The 18,984-nt window shown below is 35.8% G+C and overlaps 2 protein-coding genes across 2 annotated transcripts; one reads left to right on the forward strand and one right to left on the reverse strand.

The window, feature by feature from the left end:
- Nucleotides 1–5,512: 5,512 nt before the first annotated feature.
- On the reverse strand, nt 5,513–8,171 carry LOC113320920 (histone chaperone ASF1B-like). The gene is made up of 3 exons (XM_026568827.1): nt 7,905–8,171; nt 6,810–6,925; nt 5,513–6,147 (listed from the first exon to the last, which is right to left on the reverse strand). The coding sequence occupies exons 1-3, from the start codon at nt 8,011–8,013 to the stop codon at nt 5,782–5,784; spliced, it is 591 nt and encodes a 196-aa protein (XP_026424612.1). The 5' UTR covers nt 8,014–8,171; the 3' UTR covers nt 5,513–5,781.
- Nucleotides 8,172–13,319: 5,148 nt separating this feature from the next.
- On the forward strand, nt 13,320–13,748 carry LOC113324354 (uncharacterized mitochondrial protein AtMg01250-like). Its single transcript, XM_026572671.1, has one exon. It carries the CDS (start codon nt 13,320–13,322, stop codon nt 13,746–13,748), a length of 429 nt encoding a protein of 142 aa, XP_026428456.1.
- The last annotated feature ends 5,236 nt before the right edge of the window (nt 13,749–18,984 follow it).

Raw genomic sequence — 18,984 nt, forward strand, 5'->3', positions numbered from 1 at the left:
GTCCAAAAGTTGTCATCCCATTTTCTCATGCTCCAACATTCATACTGAAAAGCAACCGAAAGTATGACGAGAAAGAGTCTTTATGTTGTGATTACTATAACAAGTGTAGACATACCAGAAAGACATGTTTTAAGTTCAATGGTAATAGAATATGGGGTAATTCTATTAGCTGTTTTGGAGGAAGAAAAGTTGGTATAATATCATACATCACAAATTATGATGGGGAGTTTCAACTGACATCATTTTCCCCCTTCCACTCAAATCCATATAGAGTAAATGATAAAAGATCATGCTCGAATGTTGTCATTTGAGGAAGATTTTATTGGGTCTAGTTTTTTTGCTCAATATGGTAACATATATAACTTTGGTAGTGCATGAAGCTCTACGTGTGATAAATATAAGGATTTTTGGATTATCGATAAGAAACTGATCACATGTCAAACATGTTTTCCCCTTAAAATATTAACCTAGTATACCTTGAATTTTAACAGTTGATGGATTTGGATTTATTATCTCTGGTGAAGGATATATTCCGGTAACTAGCTCCATATACATAAACTTTCTTTCAGACTCCTCTCTATCAATCAAATAACCAAAGCTTTCAAGTGATTTTTTTACTTTTTCTTGACTCGCTTTGTGTTTTTCAGGTTCTTCTCACGAGAGCGGCGATTGGTCTTGGTAAGGAGAGATACCTTTACTACTTATACTTGCAGGGAACATTACAAGACAATACATGATCTTATATATCAACAAGTGTGTCTAATTATATACATGTATAAAATAAAATCTGGTTGTAGCATAAACGATTGGGACATCCTTCTTTTGGATACTTGCAAAGTTTATTCTCCATGTTGATTTCAAAAATGGATATATTTAAATTTCAATGTGAAGTGTGTTAGTTAGCTAAACATCACCATGTTCCATATCCTTTAAGAATGAATAAAAGTTTATTTCTATTTGTTATTATACATATTGATGTTTGGGGTCCTCCGCGTGTCATTAGGTCTTATAGTTCTCGTTGTTTGTTACATTCATTGATGAAAAATATCGAGTTTCTTGGGTGTATTTACTGAAATACAAAACCGATATTTTCTCTACCATAAATTTCATAATTTGTCCCTTACCCAATTTAACAACAAAATTCAAGTGTTTAGGTCAGATAGAGGTAGTGAGTATATAGGACACGGGTGTTTCTTCTTATTTCTTGGAACATGGGATTTTCCACCAAACCTCTTGTACTGATACCGCTCAACAAAATGAAGTTGTAAAGAGGAACAATGGTCACTTATTAAAATTTTCTGGATGCTTGTTGCTTTCGGTGAATGTGCCAATATTATATTGGGATGATGTTATCTTTACAACAACACATTTAATTAACAAGATGCCTTCTCGAGTTCTAAAATTTCAACCACCTCTTGTGTGCTTTCTTCATTTCCAACTATTACTCGTGTTCCACAAAAAATATTTGGGTTGTATTTGTTATTTTCATGTCGATAAAAAATAGCACTTAAGTGTGTTTTCTTAGGATACTCAGCTACTTAAAAGGCTACAAGTGTTATCACTAATTTCGTCAATCTTGGTCGAGATCTCACCGAGATTATCGGTCTCGGTCCCTGGAGGACACGAGTCTCTTAATCTCGGCGACATACTAGTCAAGATACTAAAAGGGATGTAGTCAAGATACTAAAAAGGAAGAAAATGGTTGGTTGTAAGTGGGTATTCACTTCACAGGTCTGATGGAACTATTGAATGATAAACACCAAGATTTGTATCCAAATGATACACTCATACTTATGGAATCAACTACAAGAAAACTTTGCGCATGTTGCGAAAATGAACATTATTCGTGTCTTGTTATCTTTGTCAGCAAACAAAGAATGACCTCTTCAAAAATTTGTTGTGAAAAAATGATTTTCTTAATGGTCATTCGGAAGAAAAAGTGTACATGGACATTTTCTCCAGGATTTCAACTCGCTACCAATGAAGGAAAAGTGTGCAAGCTGAAGAAACCTTTATATGTATTATGGTAGGTTTGCCAAAAGTATGTTGAGATATGGATATTATCAAATTAAGACAAGTACTTTGTTCTTAAAATATTTCTGTAATGGAAAAATCACCATGCTTATTATCTATGTAGATGGCGTTGTAGTGGCCGGTGATGATTCAAAAGAAGTAGGGAAGCTGAAATCTTACTTGGATAAGGAACTTGAAATAATGGATTTATGAGCCTTGCACTACTTCCTAGAAATTTAAGTGCCAATATCAAATGAAGGAATATTTATCTTCCAAACAAAATATGTTATGGATGTTCTAGCCGAGACATGAATGATAGGATGTAGGCCAATTGACATACTTGTTGAGACAAAACAAAAGTTGGGAGAAGACACCGTTGGAATCTCGATTAAAAAAAAGAGGTATTAAAGGTTATTGGTAAAGTTAACATATTTGTCTCGCATTAGTCATGATATTGCATAATATGTAAGACTAGCATTTACGCACGCACCATTAGACATAAATAGATGCAGTGTATTGAATTCTTCGCTACCTAGAGTTTGCACTAGCAAAAGGATTATTATTCTCTAAGAATAATCATGCGGAAGTTAAGGCATACACTGATACAAATTGGCAGGTTTGGTGGTTGATCGCAGGTCTACCTCTGACTATTGTTTATTTGTTGGAAGAAAGACTCAGTGTTGTAGTACCCTGATATTCGGCAGTGATTGGCCGAATGAAATATAAGTAATGGTTTGTATTTTCCTAAAATTGAGGCCTTTGCATCACAATTGGTTCCAGAATTGGCAGAAAACTCTGCAGTTAAGCGTGCTCGAGAGAGAGTAATCCATGGATGGATGGCCTCTCGGGAAGATGTTGTCGGATGACCGCAACGGTGCCCGTTAAAAATCCCACATTGTTGGATAACCGTAGTGTCTAAGTGGGGACAATATGAGTGGATATTTAGATCATTACATGCAAATGGTATCAGAACCGACGAACGGAGTGGCTACGATGTGGCCTCTCTTTATATGCTGACACCTATTATAAAGTTGAAAATAAAGCCCCAAAACCGTTTTATTACACAACCATTCAACTAAAAAAAAGTTTTAACTTCCTATTTGTTTCTCAAAAGTAAATTCTTTACGAGAATTTAGAGGGGGCGGGGTTTTTAAGTTATATACATGAGTATGTGGCCCGACTACATCTTAGACGGAGGGGCCGACGAAGGGTCACCTGTTGAGGGTGAGAGAGTATGATGGACGAATATATCAGGTACCTGATCTCATGAGGGGCAGAGAATGTCGGAGATCTGGACGCAACGGTGCCCATTAAAACCCCACACTGCTAGATTTTCGCAGTGGCTAAGTTGGGACAGTATCGGTGGAGGGTCGGGTCATTACAAATGGTATCAGAGTCGTCGACGGGTCACCTGCTGAGGATGGGAAGGTACAATGGATGGGGTTGGTTAAGGTGCTTGTCCCATGGGGGACATGGAACGTCGGAGATATGGGTTACTTGAAAACATTTTGGAGCCGAGGACGGCTCCAATTTAAGGTGGTGATATTGTAATGCCTCGATTCGACAAGTAGGATTCACCGAATGGAATACACGTAATGGTTTTTCCTTTCCTAACACCGATACATTTTCAGCACAATTGGCTTCAGAGTTGGCAGAAAAATCTACAGTTAAGCGTGCACAGACAGGAGTAATCCAGGGATGGGTGACCACCCAGGAAGCTGCTGCTGGATGACCGGAACGGTGCCCGTTGAAAATCCCACGTTTTCGGATAACCGCGATGGCTAAGTGTGAATAGTATCGATGTCCGATCAGGTCATTACAAATGATATCAGAGTCGATGACGACAGGCACCTGCCGAGCGTGAGAGAGTATGCTGGATGCGATAAGTCAGGAATTGGTCTCATAAGGGGCAGGGAAAGTCGGAGATCTGGGCTTGAAGAATATATTTTGGAGCCGATTATGGCTCCAATTTAAGGTGGTGGCATTGTAATACCCCGATATTCGGCAATGGTTGGCCGAATGGAATATAAGTAATGGTTTGTCCTTCCCTAACACTGAGACCTTTCAGCATAATTGGCTCCAGAATTGGCAAAAAACTCTGTAGTTAAGCGTGCTTGGGCGGAACAATCCAGGGATATGTGACCTTTCGCTGTTGTTGGATGACCGCAGCGATGCCCGTTGAAAACCTCACACTGCCAGACAACCGCAGTGGCTAAGTGGGGACATTATCAATAGAGAATCGGGTTATTACAGACGCAACAAGAAACAATCAGTCTAGTGCAGAAACATCGTCTAGATTTATGGCTCATATAATCTATGAGATTGTGGAGATTATTGTTAAAGGAGATTGGATTCAACACTAGATATCCTATGAAGTTACATTGTGAAACAAGGCTACCATCAACATTGATCACAATCCAGTCCAACATGATATTGATCACAATCAAGGATATATCAAGCATGTAGACATTTTATCGAAAGTTAGACGAGGGATCTTTTCCTTAACAAGTTGCTAAGTATAAAAGATATTAAGCATCTGATTTGGGGTGGGGAAGATGGTCCACTCTCTTTCTCTTTTACCACAAAATGTTCCTATTGTCTGGACATTTCCTTTTAGCATACTCCAATGCCTGGAAATTCAACGCAAGAGTTGTTGAATCCATTTTGCTTTTAGTTTTCTAATTAAGAAAACAACAATTTAGCTATATTAATTCATTCTTTAAAGCAAGGACTTTCAAAATTAGTAAAAATGGAGTTGATAGTTTATTTCCCCGTACGGGATTAAGAGGCTCCAACCACACTATATGGCATTCCTTTAATCGTTTTAAAAAACAAAATATCAACTTTTACTTTCATTTCAGAAGAAAAGTGATACTTTTATTTTTTCATTTTTACCTAAAAATAGGTGAAATTGAAAATGTGAAAATATCACTCTTCCTAGAACAGAGAGAATATATTTTAACAATTTTAGCTCTGGCTTTTGAATGAAAAGTTATTGTTTTTAATTAATTTTTATATTATATTTTAATAGCTTTAAATTTAGAAAATGATAACCTACCGTTAGACTGAAATGTCGTTTATTTGAATTTCAAATGGCAGATAGTCTACCAAGATGACCTGCCACATATACAGTGAAGACTTTCAACCGATCCATTAAACAAATAATTCAATTGAGCTTGGGATGAAAGGAGGTTTCCAGCTTCACTTGAATTCACCATGATTCCAGGTCACTTGACTTGGATTCACCAGAAATTCGGGTTTTCTCTATATAAAAGTCTTGGGGATGAAACTTGCATATGAGAGTCGCAACAGTTTCCATTTAGTAGCTTCCGTTCAATCCCATCATCAATAGGTAATCAAAAATGAGTATTTGACCCTATATTATTTACAGAATCACTAGCAGATGCCATGCAATAACCATAATCACAACCCAGTGCCAAGCAGGGTAACAATCTAGTTCTGACAGAACAGCAGCTAATACTGGCAGGAGAGAATTCATTTCACAGAACGACAAGGACATTTTTCACAAGGATTATGGGTCTCTTCTCACACAAAATTTAATAGCATAAGTTCACGGTAGACCTAACTATACAAATTTTGTTAAGGACTGCACAAATCGATCAAGGAACTTGAAAACTCACAAAATTCATTGACCCCCAAAACACTGATTTTACGGAAAAAAAAATTATCGTTGCATAGTGTTCACCCGCAATATCATCGAATAAGATTTAATGTCTACCAAGAAGAAAACTAGCAAATGGAAAAAGATCAAGGTTCAGCAGCTGGAACGTCCTCAGGTGAAGGAGGTTTTTCCCCATTTTCAATGGCCTCGGAAGGAGGATGATCTGGCGAGGGTGGTAGCTGGCTTTCTCCTCCATTCTCAGTCGTTGTTTCTGGCTGAAAACTGATTGGGAATTTTGTAACACGAGGCTTATCGGCTAATATATTTCTCTGGACTTTATCAATCAAGACCTTCTGAGGTGGTTCTTCTCTTAGCTGTTCATCTTCATAATCATTGTTAACGTAGTACCCCACTCTGAGAAATTCTTGGCCAACATATGAGCACGTCAAAAGCAACACTGTCACACCTATGATATCTTCTTCGCGGATCTTAGATGGGTCTGGAGGATCTGCCTGCAACAGGATCATTATATGAAATAGGGAAGATAGGAAAAAGTGAGGAATGTCGAAAGGGTATAACAATTGTTGGCATTCTTGAAACAAACAACTTGCTTGTCATGTCAATCTATACACACTACAAAGGTTCGGGGAGTTTGTTTTAAACTTGAATACTTTGCAATGCCTAGTTCCTTTCTCTTAAAAAACAATGACTCACAGAGGAAAGAAGATAGGACTAAGTACTTTTAGCAGCGGTAAATAGTAATGAAGCAACATACTGAAATTAGAGATTTAACGAGATAGTAATATGACTTGTGCTTGTGTTTGCAGATCCTTCGAAGCTGCTTCAGATTTAAATAAGTGGGAGATTTATAGTACTGAGATAAAGACATAGGGTTCCTACCAAAATTTCAAACACAATTTATTTAGGTAGTAATGAATACATGTCAGCCAGACAAAAGAGAACTTGCAGTGAAATTGGATCTGCCTCGTACTAACATTGTATTTTAACAAAGCTACGGAGCTAGTTCCAGGAGGATTTTCTACCATTGAGATATTATAAATGAATCAGCAGCCCTTATTTCTCTACCAAATTTGGGCGGTTCTCAGTTACTCTAATACTTATAGCGCAAAATAAATGTTTTGAATCAGTTCAATGCATAAAGAGATCAGGTTACCTGGAAAACAAAACGATAGTTGCCCACATTGACTGGCCCAACAAGCACACTTTCTAAGAGTTGATCATAAGAATCATCTTCTGCAGATCCTACGTATATGAGTTTCCACTCCAGATCTGTCAGAGAATGACAAGGAAAAAATAACTGTTATTACCTAGACTGGGAGCATGAGAAAACAATACAATTCAGATGAACAGAAGTAGATTCAAGCTTGAAAATGACAAGAAGAAAAACTAGAACACAAAGATTTTCCACAAATAATCTTAGTGTGGATACTAAAGAATGTCATTTACATTGATGTGATATTAACGAACAACATGAATAATAACAATTTAGTATGGATACTTAAGGAAATAGTCTTATTCTGCCTTATCTCTGATAATAATCTAATCACTAAATAATATTTTGCAAGGGAACTCTATACAAAGCCAAACCAGAATGAATAAATGCTTTTATTGCACAATCCATGATGAAGTATAATAACCTCAACATATTCTTGTCATACATCACCAATAAGAGAGGAAGCTATTGATAGTGGCTTTCTAAATGAGTACATGAGAGAGATATCTTACTGCGCTTTAAGTGTCTACCGACATAAAATCTCAGAATGTAAAGGAAGTCTAAAATGATAGTTCCCATGAGGTCCACAGTACTGAAAACCCTAAATAACTCATAAACAAACATTCAAAACTGACATAGTGCTGAAAGATTTACATAACCATGGAAAAGATCATTTCAATCACTCTCAAGAAGTAAGACAAAATATATAAAAACGAACCAGATCACAAAACACCGCTTCTCTGCGCATAAAAGGAAAAAAATAAGAAACCCTAAATCAGACTTGGGCTCCGAATGAAAAAACCCAAGTCAATTGCTTAATAATTGACGTTCTCTACGATTTTAATTTCAATGTTACACTTCCAATTTCCAGTAAGAAAACCCCTATTAAAGAAGCGAAAATCCCTAAAACTTTCTAACCCTAGCTAGAACGCAACTAAAGATGGTAAAGAGAACAAAATCAAAGCAAACAATTACATCTTATAATCAAATAGAAAAAATAAGAAGAAATTAAACAAAATAAAATAAAAATTATACCATCTTTAAGAGGAATCAAACATTCATAAGAAATCTCGAACTGGAAGGGATTCTGAAACGCCGATGGATTATCTAATACTGTCACGTTCGTAATATTCACAGCACTCATTGTTGTCGATCTTCTTTGATTATTGAAAGAAAGAGAGAGAAATCTAATAGAACTTCAGTTGAAATCTCAATCGAAACAAGCCAACCATGAAATCAAGAAACCCTATTGGGAGAAAAATCCAGGCGAAGAAAAGAGTTAGCGAACGAGAGAGAAAAGAAATTGGGAATTTCTCTTATGAAACATTTTCACTTCTAAACACTAGTTTATATAAAGTTTTTTTGACCGGAAATAACCGGTCACCATAATGTCGTGGAGGGAATGGAAAAATGGTATAGGCGGGAGTTTTTGAATGCTGGAAAACAATTTTGGTTTCTAAAACTACCCATTTTTTTCGTGATAATTCTTTGAATGATCACAAAAAATGTGTATATGGTATACTCCGACTCCTAATTGTTACTCCTCAATTAAAGCTGACATTCTTTAATTGATGGGGAACTTATTATGTGTTTGTGATATCTGAACACGATTGATTAGTTGACGATGATTCGAAATTAAGAATAAAAAACGAATAAGAGATAAATAGAATACACAAAAATTTAACGTGGTTCGGCGAGTGACGCGAATGTTGTCGAATTACTGACTGCAGTCTGAAGTCCCAACCTAACAAGGGATAGTGCATGTAGGCATTCCGGGTTCATATAGCTTCTTTTTCCAAAATGAAAATCTGAAGTACCGGGTAATTTTGCAAGTCGGTACTGTTACATCCAACTTTTGTTGAATGATTTTTGGTATATCGAGCCAATTATTTTTGTGTGTGTTGACGTGTTCTGTTCGTGTAAGTAGGAACTATTGTGCAAGGATTCCCCTACAAAAATATCACTGTGCAAGTCTACCCCTACCAAAATTGTTGGCTGCAACTAATATTATTGTGTATTGCAGAGACCATAGTAAAAAGATTGTGGACGACGATGGACACCACTGGTGTACCAAATTTGTAACAAAAGTCGGAGGTCCCAGGTAATGCAGTTGTAACTTTAATTATCTTCCGGTTTGTATCTACATATATATCCATACTAATAAAATGACCAAAAATATGCTGATGTAGTACCTGTTGCGCTTTGAAGTTGAAGGTTAAACAATATCCGATTTGTACATGGTAGAAAGGTAAAAGAAAGTTGACATATCCGCTGTTTTAACGAACCCTGATTTTGGGCATACCAAAATCTTCTTAGGCATACAACACTAGTCCTAACTTGGGTGACCTTATAAGGGGTATTCTATAGGGTGGTTCAATTACCTATATGCCCTTAAATCCTTTAAATTACTACTAATCGATCCCTAACCCTAATACAAAACCTATAATCAACTACACCTAAAATCAGTTTCATTCACCTTCTTCCTCTCCACAGCCGAACTCATTCATCCTTCCCTTTCTTTTTTTTCATCGCGGAAATTTAATTGTCGATTCGTGAAACTTTAATCGACGATTAAACTCATCTATATAATGGGTCGTCGTAAGGCAGTATCTCGTTCAAATCGATCGATTGAACAACCTATTGATGAAGAAGAAGATTTAGAGAGTGAAGAACAAACTCAAAATCAACCACAAAATCAACCGGAAGAAGAGATTGAAGAAGAACCAACTCCGGAAATGAGAATAAGAAGGTTAGTTCTACAAACCCATCTCATATTTGATGTTTTTGATTGTTTTGGTCGATTTAATTCGTCAAAATCATGTGTTCTCCGGCGGTTACAGGGTATGGTTCGGCGTAAAACAAATGTTAGATGTGCGTCGAGCTGTTCTTGGAACTGAACCATGAAAGTGCATATGAACGGCTCGGCGTAGATCTGAAATCCGTTTTGAGCCGAACTTAGTGACACAGAGACTTATATTTAGAATCGGCTTATTCGATGGTGTTAGTTTTGTGCCGAATATGTTTTGTGAATTTCAGAAATTTTGTATGTGCGTAGGATCGGCTTGTATGGTAGTATTAGTTTTGTGCCGAATAAATGTTGTTTGAATTTCAGAATTTTTGCATGTGCTTAGGATCGGCTTGTATGGTTGTATTAGTTTTGTGCCGAATAAATGTTGTTTGAATTTCAGAATTTTTGCATGTGCTTAGGATCGGCTTGTATGGTTGTATTAGTTTTGCGCCGAATAAATGTTTCAATTCATAAGTCTAGACTCGGCTTATTCGATAGTATTAGGGTTGCGCCGAATATCATTGTTAAAATTTCATAAATTTTACAAGTGTATAGGATCGGCTTATTTATATGATATCATGTTGCGCCGAATACATGTTTGAGTGATAATCATAGATTCGGCTTATTCGACGGTATCGGTTGTGAGCCGAATATATAGGATCGGCTTATAACTGTTTTGTGGTATGAGACGATCCACTCTCTGTGTAAGCTAATAAAAATTTCAAGACATGATTCATACTTGCGCCGAATTAGTCTTATAACTTTCATACTTGTGTCAGGACCAATGCCGCGGTTAGGGAGATGTTGAAAAAAATGAAGGCCAAACTTGGTTGCAAAACACCAATGACCGTGGAAGAACAAAAATACCTCATCAACAAGTGAGATGAAATCATCAACAAAGGACAAGTTGTACGCCTTCAATTTGCTAAGAATCCTAGAAGGTGGCAAACGTGCTCGTGTCATTTTATCCACTTCTAGCATCTCGTCGGGTTTGAGTCGCGCTACTTTCGCATGTCCATGAAGGTCTTTGGGACGTGGGTGGTTATGACGACAATCCATATCTTTATTCATTATCCAATATTGATCTTCTTTGTTCATGGACTTATTCTTGAGGTTGAAAACGATCTTGAAAGGGCATTCTTTTCTTCGTCTTCGTCCTATTCTTTCTCCCGGTCTTCCCAACGTATACAGTACCCTTTTTAACCTTGCTAGCGCCGGTTCCACTACGCTCACAAATCATTTCAAACCGATCCCATCGGATTTGTTGTCCTTTAACTAGTACACAATTTATCTTCATCGCGTGTTCCTCAAGCCAATCCAGAACTTCTGGTTTAGTTTTCCATATCTACGTTCATTCCAAAACAAGTAATTTGTAAGAAAAACTTTGGAATATTCCGACAACATTAAGGTAAACAAAAGGTTCTTACATACCAAATCATTTTGGAAGTGATCCTTGGTATCCTCGTGAATTATGTCTACTGGATCAGGTTGATTTTCCATGGGTCCAAGCACGATCTACAAAGAGTATCACAAGGTTAAACACTATAAAGGGAATATAATAACAAGGTTCGGCGCATTCGATAATCACATTATGTGCCGAACTATAAACATTTACAGGTTTCGGCTTATACGATATCCTCAATATGTGCCGAAGCACGAACAATATTTTAACCCAAAAATTAACAAATTCATGTTCGGCTCAGACGATAATCATATTATGTGTCGAACCTTGAACATAAGAGGTTTTGGCTGATACGATATTCTCCATATGTGCCGAACCAGTAACAATATTTCAACCCAGAAATTAAAAAATTATGTTCGGCACATACGATTTTGGATATATAAGCCGAATTAGTAATGATTCTATTTCCGGGCTATTCAGGATGTTGTTCGGCTTACTATGAAACTTTCATATAAGCCGAACTAGTGTTTAGCAAAAGGGTTGGAATTGGAAATTATAGGTTCGGCGCATGCAGTAAACATATTCAGTAAGTCGAACCGTTCATCAATTGGTAGATTCGACTCATAGATGTGAGCCGAACCTCAACCTGTTTCGCCGAACCATGATTCAAAAAACCTAACTTTTGATAATTGAGAGCTATAGAAGTGAGATTAAGTATAAGATATAAGTGTACCTGTGTATTAGAAGCATTGGGTTCCTCATCAATGTCTTCATCATCAGGATTTGGCTCATAAAAATCATCATCTTGAGTTTGTGTTTGAGTTTGAGCTTGAGTTTGAGTGGGTGTAAAATCATTCTCATAATCTAAGAAATCAGCCATTTCTGGATCATTGTTGTAGTTGATATGTATTTTCCTAGGTTTTTTAGATGAATGATGACCCTCCTCATCCTCCATTGAATCAAGAATTATAATTTTCTCACTTTCTCCTTCTCTTTCTCTCCTTCTTAACCAAACCAAAACTTTGATTTTTTTTTCCTCAAATTTTTCATCTAAACAACTCTTATAATTCTGAAAATTATTTTAATCACTAAACAAAATATTTAATCACTAATCAAGATTATTAACACTAATACGTAAAGGGCAGATTTGCCATTAAAAAAATTTGGGTTAAGGGGTTATCTGATTTTGCTATTTCACAACCTTTTTTTATCTTCATTCAGTATGCCTTGGAAGATTTTGGTATGCCCAAAATTATAGTTCGTTTTAACTCTCTATTATTTGACTTATTATGAAGTTCACAATGCAATACAACAACAAAGCTATGACTTGCATTTGAACCAATCATGAGTCCAGTGATTGTCTTCCATATAATATTCAATACCTATATTATGTGAATACAACCAATGCAGAGTTTTACTGTTACTTGGATCCCCATGATCTAAGATCTAGGCTTTCAAAATTTGTTCACGAATTGGATTTTGTTTGGCAGGGATGATGTTAAGCTAAATAACGACATTTTTTTTCACAATTGATGTCACTTATCCCCCGAATGTGCATAAACTCGATGATTGTCGAGTGCTTAGATGATTTTTCATTATTAATTGGATATATTGGTAACGAATTTGACTTTTTTATGTAAGAGTTGCATAGATTTCACTGTAATATCTAGCACCCATTTATCGAGTCGTATTTATTATTTATTATGAATTAATTGTTGAGTGGTAGATATTCCGGTAATTAGTTATTATGAAAACCTACATTGTCATGGTGCCTTCTTTAGAAATTTTGATCAATAATTATACTAAGTACTACTGATTTGTGAAATGAGATCCCTAGGTGTGTAAGTTTCTGAATTTTTTATTGCATACCTTCACTTACGTATGCCTATGTAATAGTAATCTTATATGAAGTAAGCTTTCTAATAAAGGGTAATAAAATAATAAGAGCAATTGATCTAGAAATGTTGTGGACTTCAGACCTATTAGCTTATGCAATGTGACATACAAAATAATATCAAAAATGTTAGCCTCCAAGTTGAAATGTGTTTTACATAAAATCATATCTTCAGTTCAGACAGCCTTCATATCTGGTAATATTATTATTGCACATGAACTAATTCATTATATGAAAAAAAAAACAAAGAAAAAAGGTGGATGTGTTGCAATAAAGCTTGATATGTCAAAATCTTCTGACATAATATAATAGTCTTTTCTTCTTGATAGTCTCAAAAAGCTTGGGTTTTCTTCTAATTGGTGTAGCATGATTAACCAGTGCATTTCCACAGAGTCCACCTTTATTCTTCTCAATGATGCTCCACGTAAAGTTTATTATCCTCAAATAGGCTTGAGACAAGGAGATCCCTTGTATCCATATCTCTTCATTCTCTGTATGGAAGGTTTATCTAGAGGTTTGATTCAAGCTGAAAATGTTAACCTCATTCATGGATTTAAAGCCAACAAACACTGTCATTCTATCTCTCACTTATTCTTTGACGATGATTGCTTGATTTTCATTAAGGCAAGAACTAAAGATGTTAGGAATTTAGCTACTCTTATTAATCAATCTAGTAAGTTCTCAGGTCAGGCTGTTAATTTTGAGAAATCTGCACTGGCTTTTAGTAATAAAGTTCCAAATAATGTGAAGAATGAGATAACCAATATTCTCAGGGAAAAAAATGTCCCTAAATGAGAAGTACTTAGGTGTCTCATTACTCTTGCAAAAAAGGAAATTTGATTCTTTTAGTCACTTGTTGGATAACACTTAGGGTAGACTTGCCCATTGGAAACCAACTTACCTTGCTCCTTCAGGAAGAACAATAATGAACCAGTCTGTTTTAGGAAGTCTAGCTAGCCATCATCTGGCTGTGTTTCCATGCCAAAAGAGCTAACAAATAAATTAGATAGTCTTTAAATGATATTTTGGTGGGGGGAAAAGATGGAGATAAAGGTTGCTACATTAAGGGTTGGAGAGATATCGCTCTTCCAAAAGATCTAGGTGGTCTAAATATTAGGAGAACTGAGATTTTAAATCTTACTCTTTTAACTAAGCTAGCATGGCGAATGATTGAAAGTTATAATGATGATTGGGTTAAAATCCTTAGAGGTAAGTATTTTGCTGGCTTTGACCCGTTGATTGACAGTGTCTCTAAACAAGGTTCTTGGATCTTGAATGGAATATGCACAGGTTTCGAAATTGTTAAAAAAATTATGTTTGGGAAATTGGTGATGGTACGTCTGTGCATATATGGAAGGACAACTGGATTCCTAATATGCACAGACCTCCCTCATCTCAATTTAGCTCTTTTAATATGATGCATGTGAGTCAGTTGATTAACCATGAATTGAAATGCTGGAACTTAAATACCATTTCCACTTTATTTGATACTAATACAGTCCAGGAAATTTTAAAGATCAAAATACCTTTTGCAGGTGAAGACAAGTTAAGATGGGAGCCTAGTAATAATGGTTGTTTTACAGTAAAATCTGCTTATAATGTGATTTTTAATGATAGACTTATAGTCATCCCTAGCAAAAAATAACATGTCAATAAATCGAAAATCCTTTTAGAAGCATAAACTTCCTCTTAGAGTACAACATTTTATGTGGAAGTTTCTGCACAAATGCTTACCAACTAAGTCTAAATTATCTACAATCACTAGACACCAATGTACTTCTTGTCCATTATATGAGCAGAGTACAAAATGTCCTCAACACTTGTTTCTTGATTGTAATGTTTCTAGCGGTATCTGGTACAAGGTTGATAATACTCTGTTTAATCAACTCATTATTATTGATTTGCATCATTGGGTGATTCAATTTTTCCCAACTGGGAACATTTCAACTATTCTGGATTTCAACTTGTATGAGACGGTTGCTTTTTGTATGTGATCTATATAGAAACCTAGGTGTGTTACATATTTTGATAATGTAAATCCTAGTATTCAGTCTTGCTAACTCTATTACAATGCAGATGAATGAATGGAAAAGTATTTTGAGTATTCATCTCAGTAACAATCAGTCAACAAGACAGATTCATAATTATTGATCACATCCACCTAATGATTTGATCAAAATTAACTTTTAAGTATCTCATATATATAGAAACAGTCCTTCGGGATGAGTTCTAATAGCTAGAAGTTTTGCAGATGACTGAGATGGATTGCGATGAGGTGCATCTCTTGCAATAGATCCTGAACAAGCAGAAGTGCAAGCACTTCTTAAAGCATTCATGTGGGTGCAACAAAAAGGACTGACAAAAGTTCAACTGGAGGGTGACTGCAAACTTCTGTGAAGTGGACTACACACAACATAATAAAATATGCATTGGACATTCTTAGTTCTTTCTCTTTCTAGTCATGCACATATGTGCATAGAGATGCAAACCATTTGGCAGACAATTCAGCTAAATTCGCAAGAACTCATAATTTCTGTGTTCAGTACTTAAGCTTCATTCTTGACCGGGTGATAACCTTGATACAGCAGGATAATACTCTAATGTAGCCTCTCTTAAATCAATATAGTTTATCTTTCCTATAAAAAATAAGCGAAAATATGGAGTATTGCGTTAGACATTAAAACAAAGATTGGGTTTTTGATGATTTTTGTTTTTTCTTAATTTTGATGTAAAGTTAATTTATTTTACGCCTTTGAATATCTTCGCAGTGCTCCATTTGCATGAGGTATGTATTTGGATTTATTTTTTTATTTTTTTGAAGCAGTATGTATTTAGATTTTTTTTTTAAAAATCTCTAAACACTATTAGAGATGAATTGTTTAAATATAAGAGTTACTAGATTCAGAATAGGAGAGTTACTAGAAATGAGATAAACCTTATTATTTCTATAACACTCACATCTTATTTTGAAACGAGATCATTTAATGGTACTTGGGTTTTTTCGGGCACAAATTTTTGTCTAGGATATGTTCATTTTTGTGTTTTGGTACCTAGAATAACTAGAGGTGCAAATTCTAGGTGTCTCAATTTCAGAAGACAAATTAAAACCCAAGTATCTTCATTTCCGACAACAAACAAAATCTCGGATAGTTATTGCATGAATCGTATCCCAGTCTTTTTTCTACAAACGGAAGGAGTACTATCTAGTGATACCATGTCCAATCTTGGGCATAATTTCTCAAATTCACAACCTGAATTCAAACTTGTCCCTTATCAAATACCATATCCAATTTTATGCCCACTCTTTAAAGAGTGAGCATCTGCTTATTAGAATTATTGTAGCCAAAGCCTAATTAGCAGTTCGGATTTTGTTATACATATGGAACGACGAACATACAAGTATTATTCGGTTTTGTAAAATCTAAATTAGTTCAAAGATCCGACCGTCGGTTCGTGATTCGGAAAAACATACGTATGTATATTCATTTTAAAGATATGAATATGGGACGTAAAATCCGATATATAGTAATTATAAAAATAAAAATATATGTATACAAAGAAATTGTGGAGAATTCGATCTGTGGTATTACAATTATGATATATATGTTAATATAAGGAACATTAACAACAACGAACTATCGATTCAGTGGAGAAGATGGGGCGACTAACTAAAAGAAGTCGGCGGCTGGGGTTCGAATCCCTCTATTGGCAGAGAGAAATATTTTGGGGTCACTTTCTTCTCATACATTGTGACTTCAGGAGTGAGATAAATAGCGACGAGCGCTCGTCTTCAAGTTCTATATTGGAAATTACATGAATAGGTGGCAATTACATAGATAGATATCCTATCGAAAGATTTATGGAATTTGGAATAATTTACACATAATAGAAAGTCACTGCTTTCTTTTATTTATGGAAATCTTCTAAAAAGAATCGATGGACACTTATTAGTTTCCCCTGTTGTCTTTGTTTCCCCCACGGTTGCTCTCTAAAGAAAATGCCAAATCCACATAGTTCTTCTCTCTTTCTCTGCTCTAACAAGGAAAGACTAAGGCGAGGTAACATAACATTAATGAAAGGAAGAAGAATGGAGTCGAACCCCTAAACTTAGCCTTGGATATCCACTTCCCGTATTAGTGTGATCCAACATAGCTAAGAAGCTAAAAACATGGTATATAGGATGAAGTTGATTTCCTCCTTGTTACTTCCTTTGGTTCTCTTTATGCCTTAGCTAGACATCCTTCTTACAAGGTTATATTAGCCTCTTCCTGGTAGAGAGAAGAGGTGCATACTCTTCATTTTTAAGCTTACGTGTTGTTATCGTATGCCTTAACTGATGTTTCTTTCTTGGGATATATACTAGTGGTTATGGCTGAGATTTTTCATTCTTTGCTAGATCGACATATATAGAGGGCCTAATGGAAACGGGGGATGAAGTTATCTGGGCTTAAGAAGTGCATCTGGTGCATCATCCAAGTGATAGATGCATTTTTGTGTCTAATTTGTCCACAATGTTCCGTATTTTAGTACTCGATTTCGTACTTATTATGGTGTTTTGTGTGTTTGTAGGTATTTTTTTTGAAATAAATATTGTTGGAAAATTTGGCTCAAAAAGTTGCTCGGATTACCCCTGGAGGACATTTGTTATATGGACCCCCACTTTTTCTAAGGAGCACCCACGGCTATGTGTAGCCCATTAGTCTATAGCACCCACTAGTTATTTGGCACCCAAGACGTTGGATAAGGGCTGACCTTTCTTCTTCCTTCAAACAGAAAAATGGCGGGAAAGTTTGGTTCTTCCCTGGCAGATTTTTAGAGGAGTTTTAGCGAGACTCAATGGCTGGATCTTCAGAAGAAGAGCTGACAGACATTAACAGGCATGGTATGGGCTTTTGCTTGGATTAAGTTGGGCTATATTTATCGGGTTAATTATGGACAGTGTGCATGAGAATATCTCACCATTTCCCGTGAAATTCTTTGTTGTGCGTGTGTCTTGAGAGTGTTCGAACCAAACAATAACATTCAATAGCGTGTTTTAGTGTATATAACCAACAGCAGATACGGAGAATCACTTGCAGACGCGTGAACGAGTTTTAAAAGGGAAAAAAATAATCCCGTGATAGTAGAGTATTGAAGAGAGAATTATATGCAGTTATGATGCGAGACTTGGGTGCAGTGAGGCTATATAAGTCGTTGAGGGTCAGTAGAGAGGAGAAGAGAGTTTGGGAGAGGCGGAGAGCAACAACAGAAGAGAGAAAAAAATCGCACCAGAGAACCACCATTTCTGCTGCTGCTGAAGAACACGAAGAACAAAAGACCACCAGAGGCAGTCGTTCATGCTACAGTGACAACGACAGCCGCACGAGGGTCGCAGAGATACAACAACAGTTCTTTTTTATCGTTCTTTGTAACAGTGTTTTGCAACAATTATAAACGTTGCAAACACCCGATTTTTATTATTTTCTCTCCATTTCATTTTTGTAAACAAATTTTGAGCATGAATCAATATTTTGAGCAAGTTTACACAGTGATGAGCTAAACCCATCCTCTAGGGCGACGGAGGAAGCTATTTCGCCAATGAAATGTGGTAGTCTCTATTTTATTTTATTTATGCAATTATTATATGATTATTTTCCTTGATAAATAAATAGATAAAATGGTTTTTGTTAAACAATTGTTATTTCAATTGATGGAGCATTCTAGCCTAGGGTTTTGATGTCTCATACTTTCGATTTACAATTGTTATTTCTAAAAAATCAACTTTTGCAATATTAAGAATCAATTTGAATGAAGGATTTGCATAATTATAATTAGAGAATATAAATCACTTTTATATTGGTAATTAGTGGAATCCGTAGCCCCAGTCTTCTCCATATTTTTCATATCACTTTTATTTAAGTTTCCTATAATTTTTATTTAAAATTAAGTCTAAAATCTGCTTTCACAAGTCTTGCATGAATCTTATTACTATAACAACATTGAAATCACATCAATTTTTGGCGCCGACGACGCGGACTTGCCTTTAGGCTAG

This window comes from Papaver somniferum, chromosome 11, assembly GCF_003573695.1.
Source record: "Papaver somniferum cultivar HN1 chromosome 11, ASM357369v1, whole genome shotgun sequence".
NCBI classification, from domain to species: Eukaryota; Viridiplantae; Streptophyta; class Magnoliopsida; order Ranunculales; family Papaveraceae; genus Papaver; species Papaver somniferum.

Bases quoted from the DNA above. Each gene is read 5' to 3' on its own strand.
- LOC113320920 (XM_026568827.1), bottom strand. From the start codon at position 8,013: ATGAGTGCTGTGAATATTACGAACGTGACAGTATTAGATAATCCATCG. The intron at 6,926-7,904 runs GTATAATTTTTA...ATTCTCTGACAG, and splicing joins TTTGATTCCTCTTAAAGATG to ATCTGGAGTGGAAACTCATA. The intron at 6,148-6,809 runs GTAACCTGATCT...ATCCTGTTGCAG, and splicing joins ACTATCGTTTTGTTTTCCAG to GCAGATCCTCCAGACCCATC.
- LOC113324354 (XM_026572671.1), top strand. From the start codon at position 13,320: ATGATTAACCAGTGCATTTCCACAGAGTCCACCTTTATTCTTCTCAAT.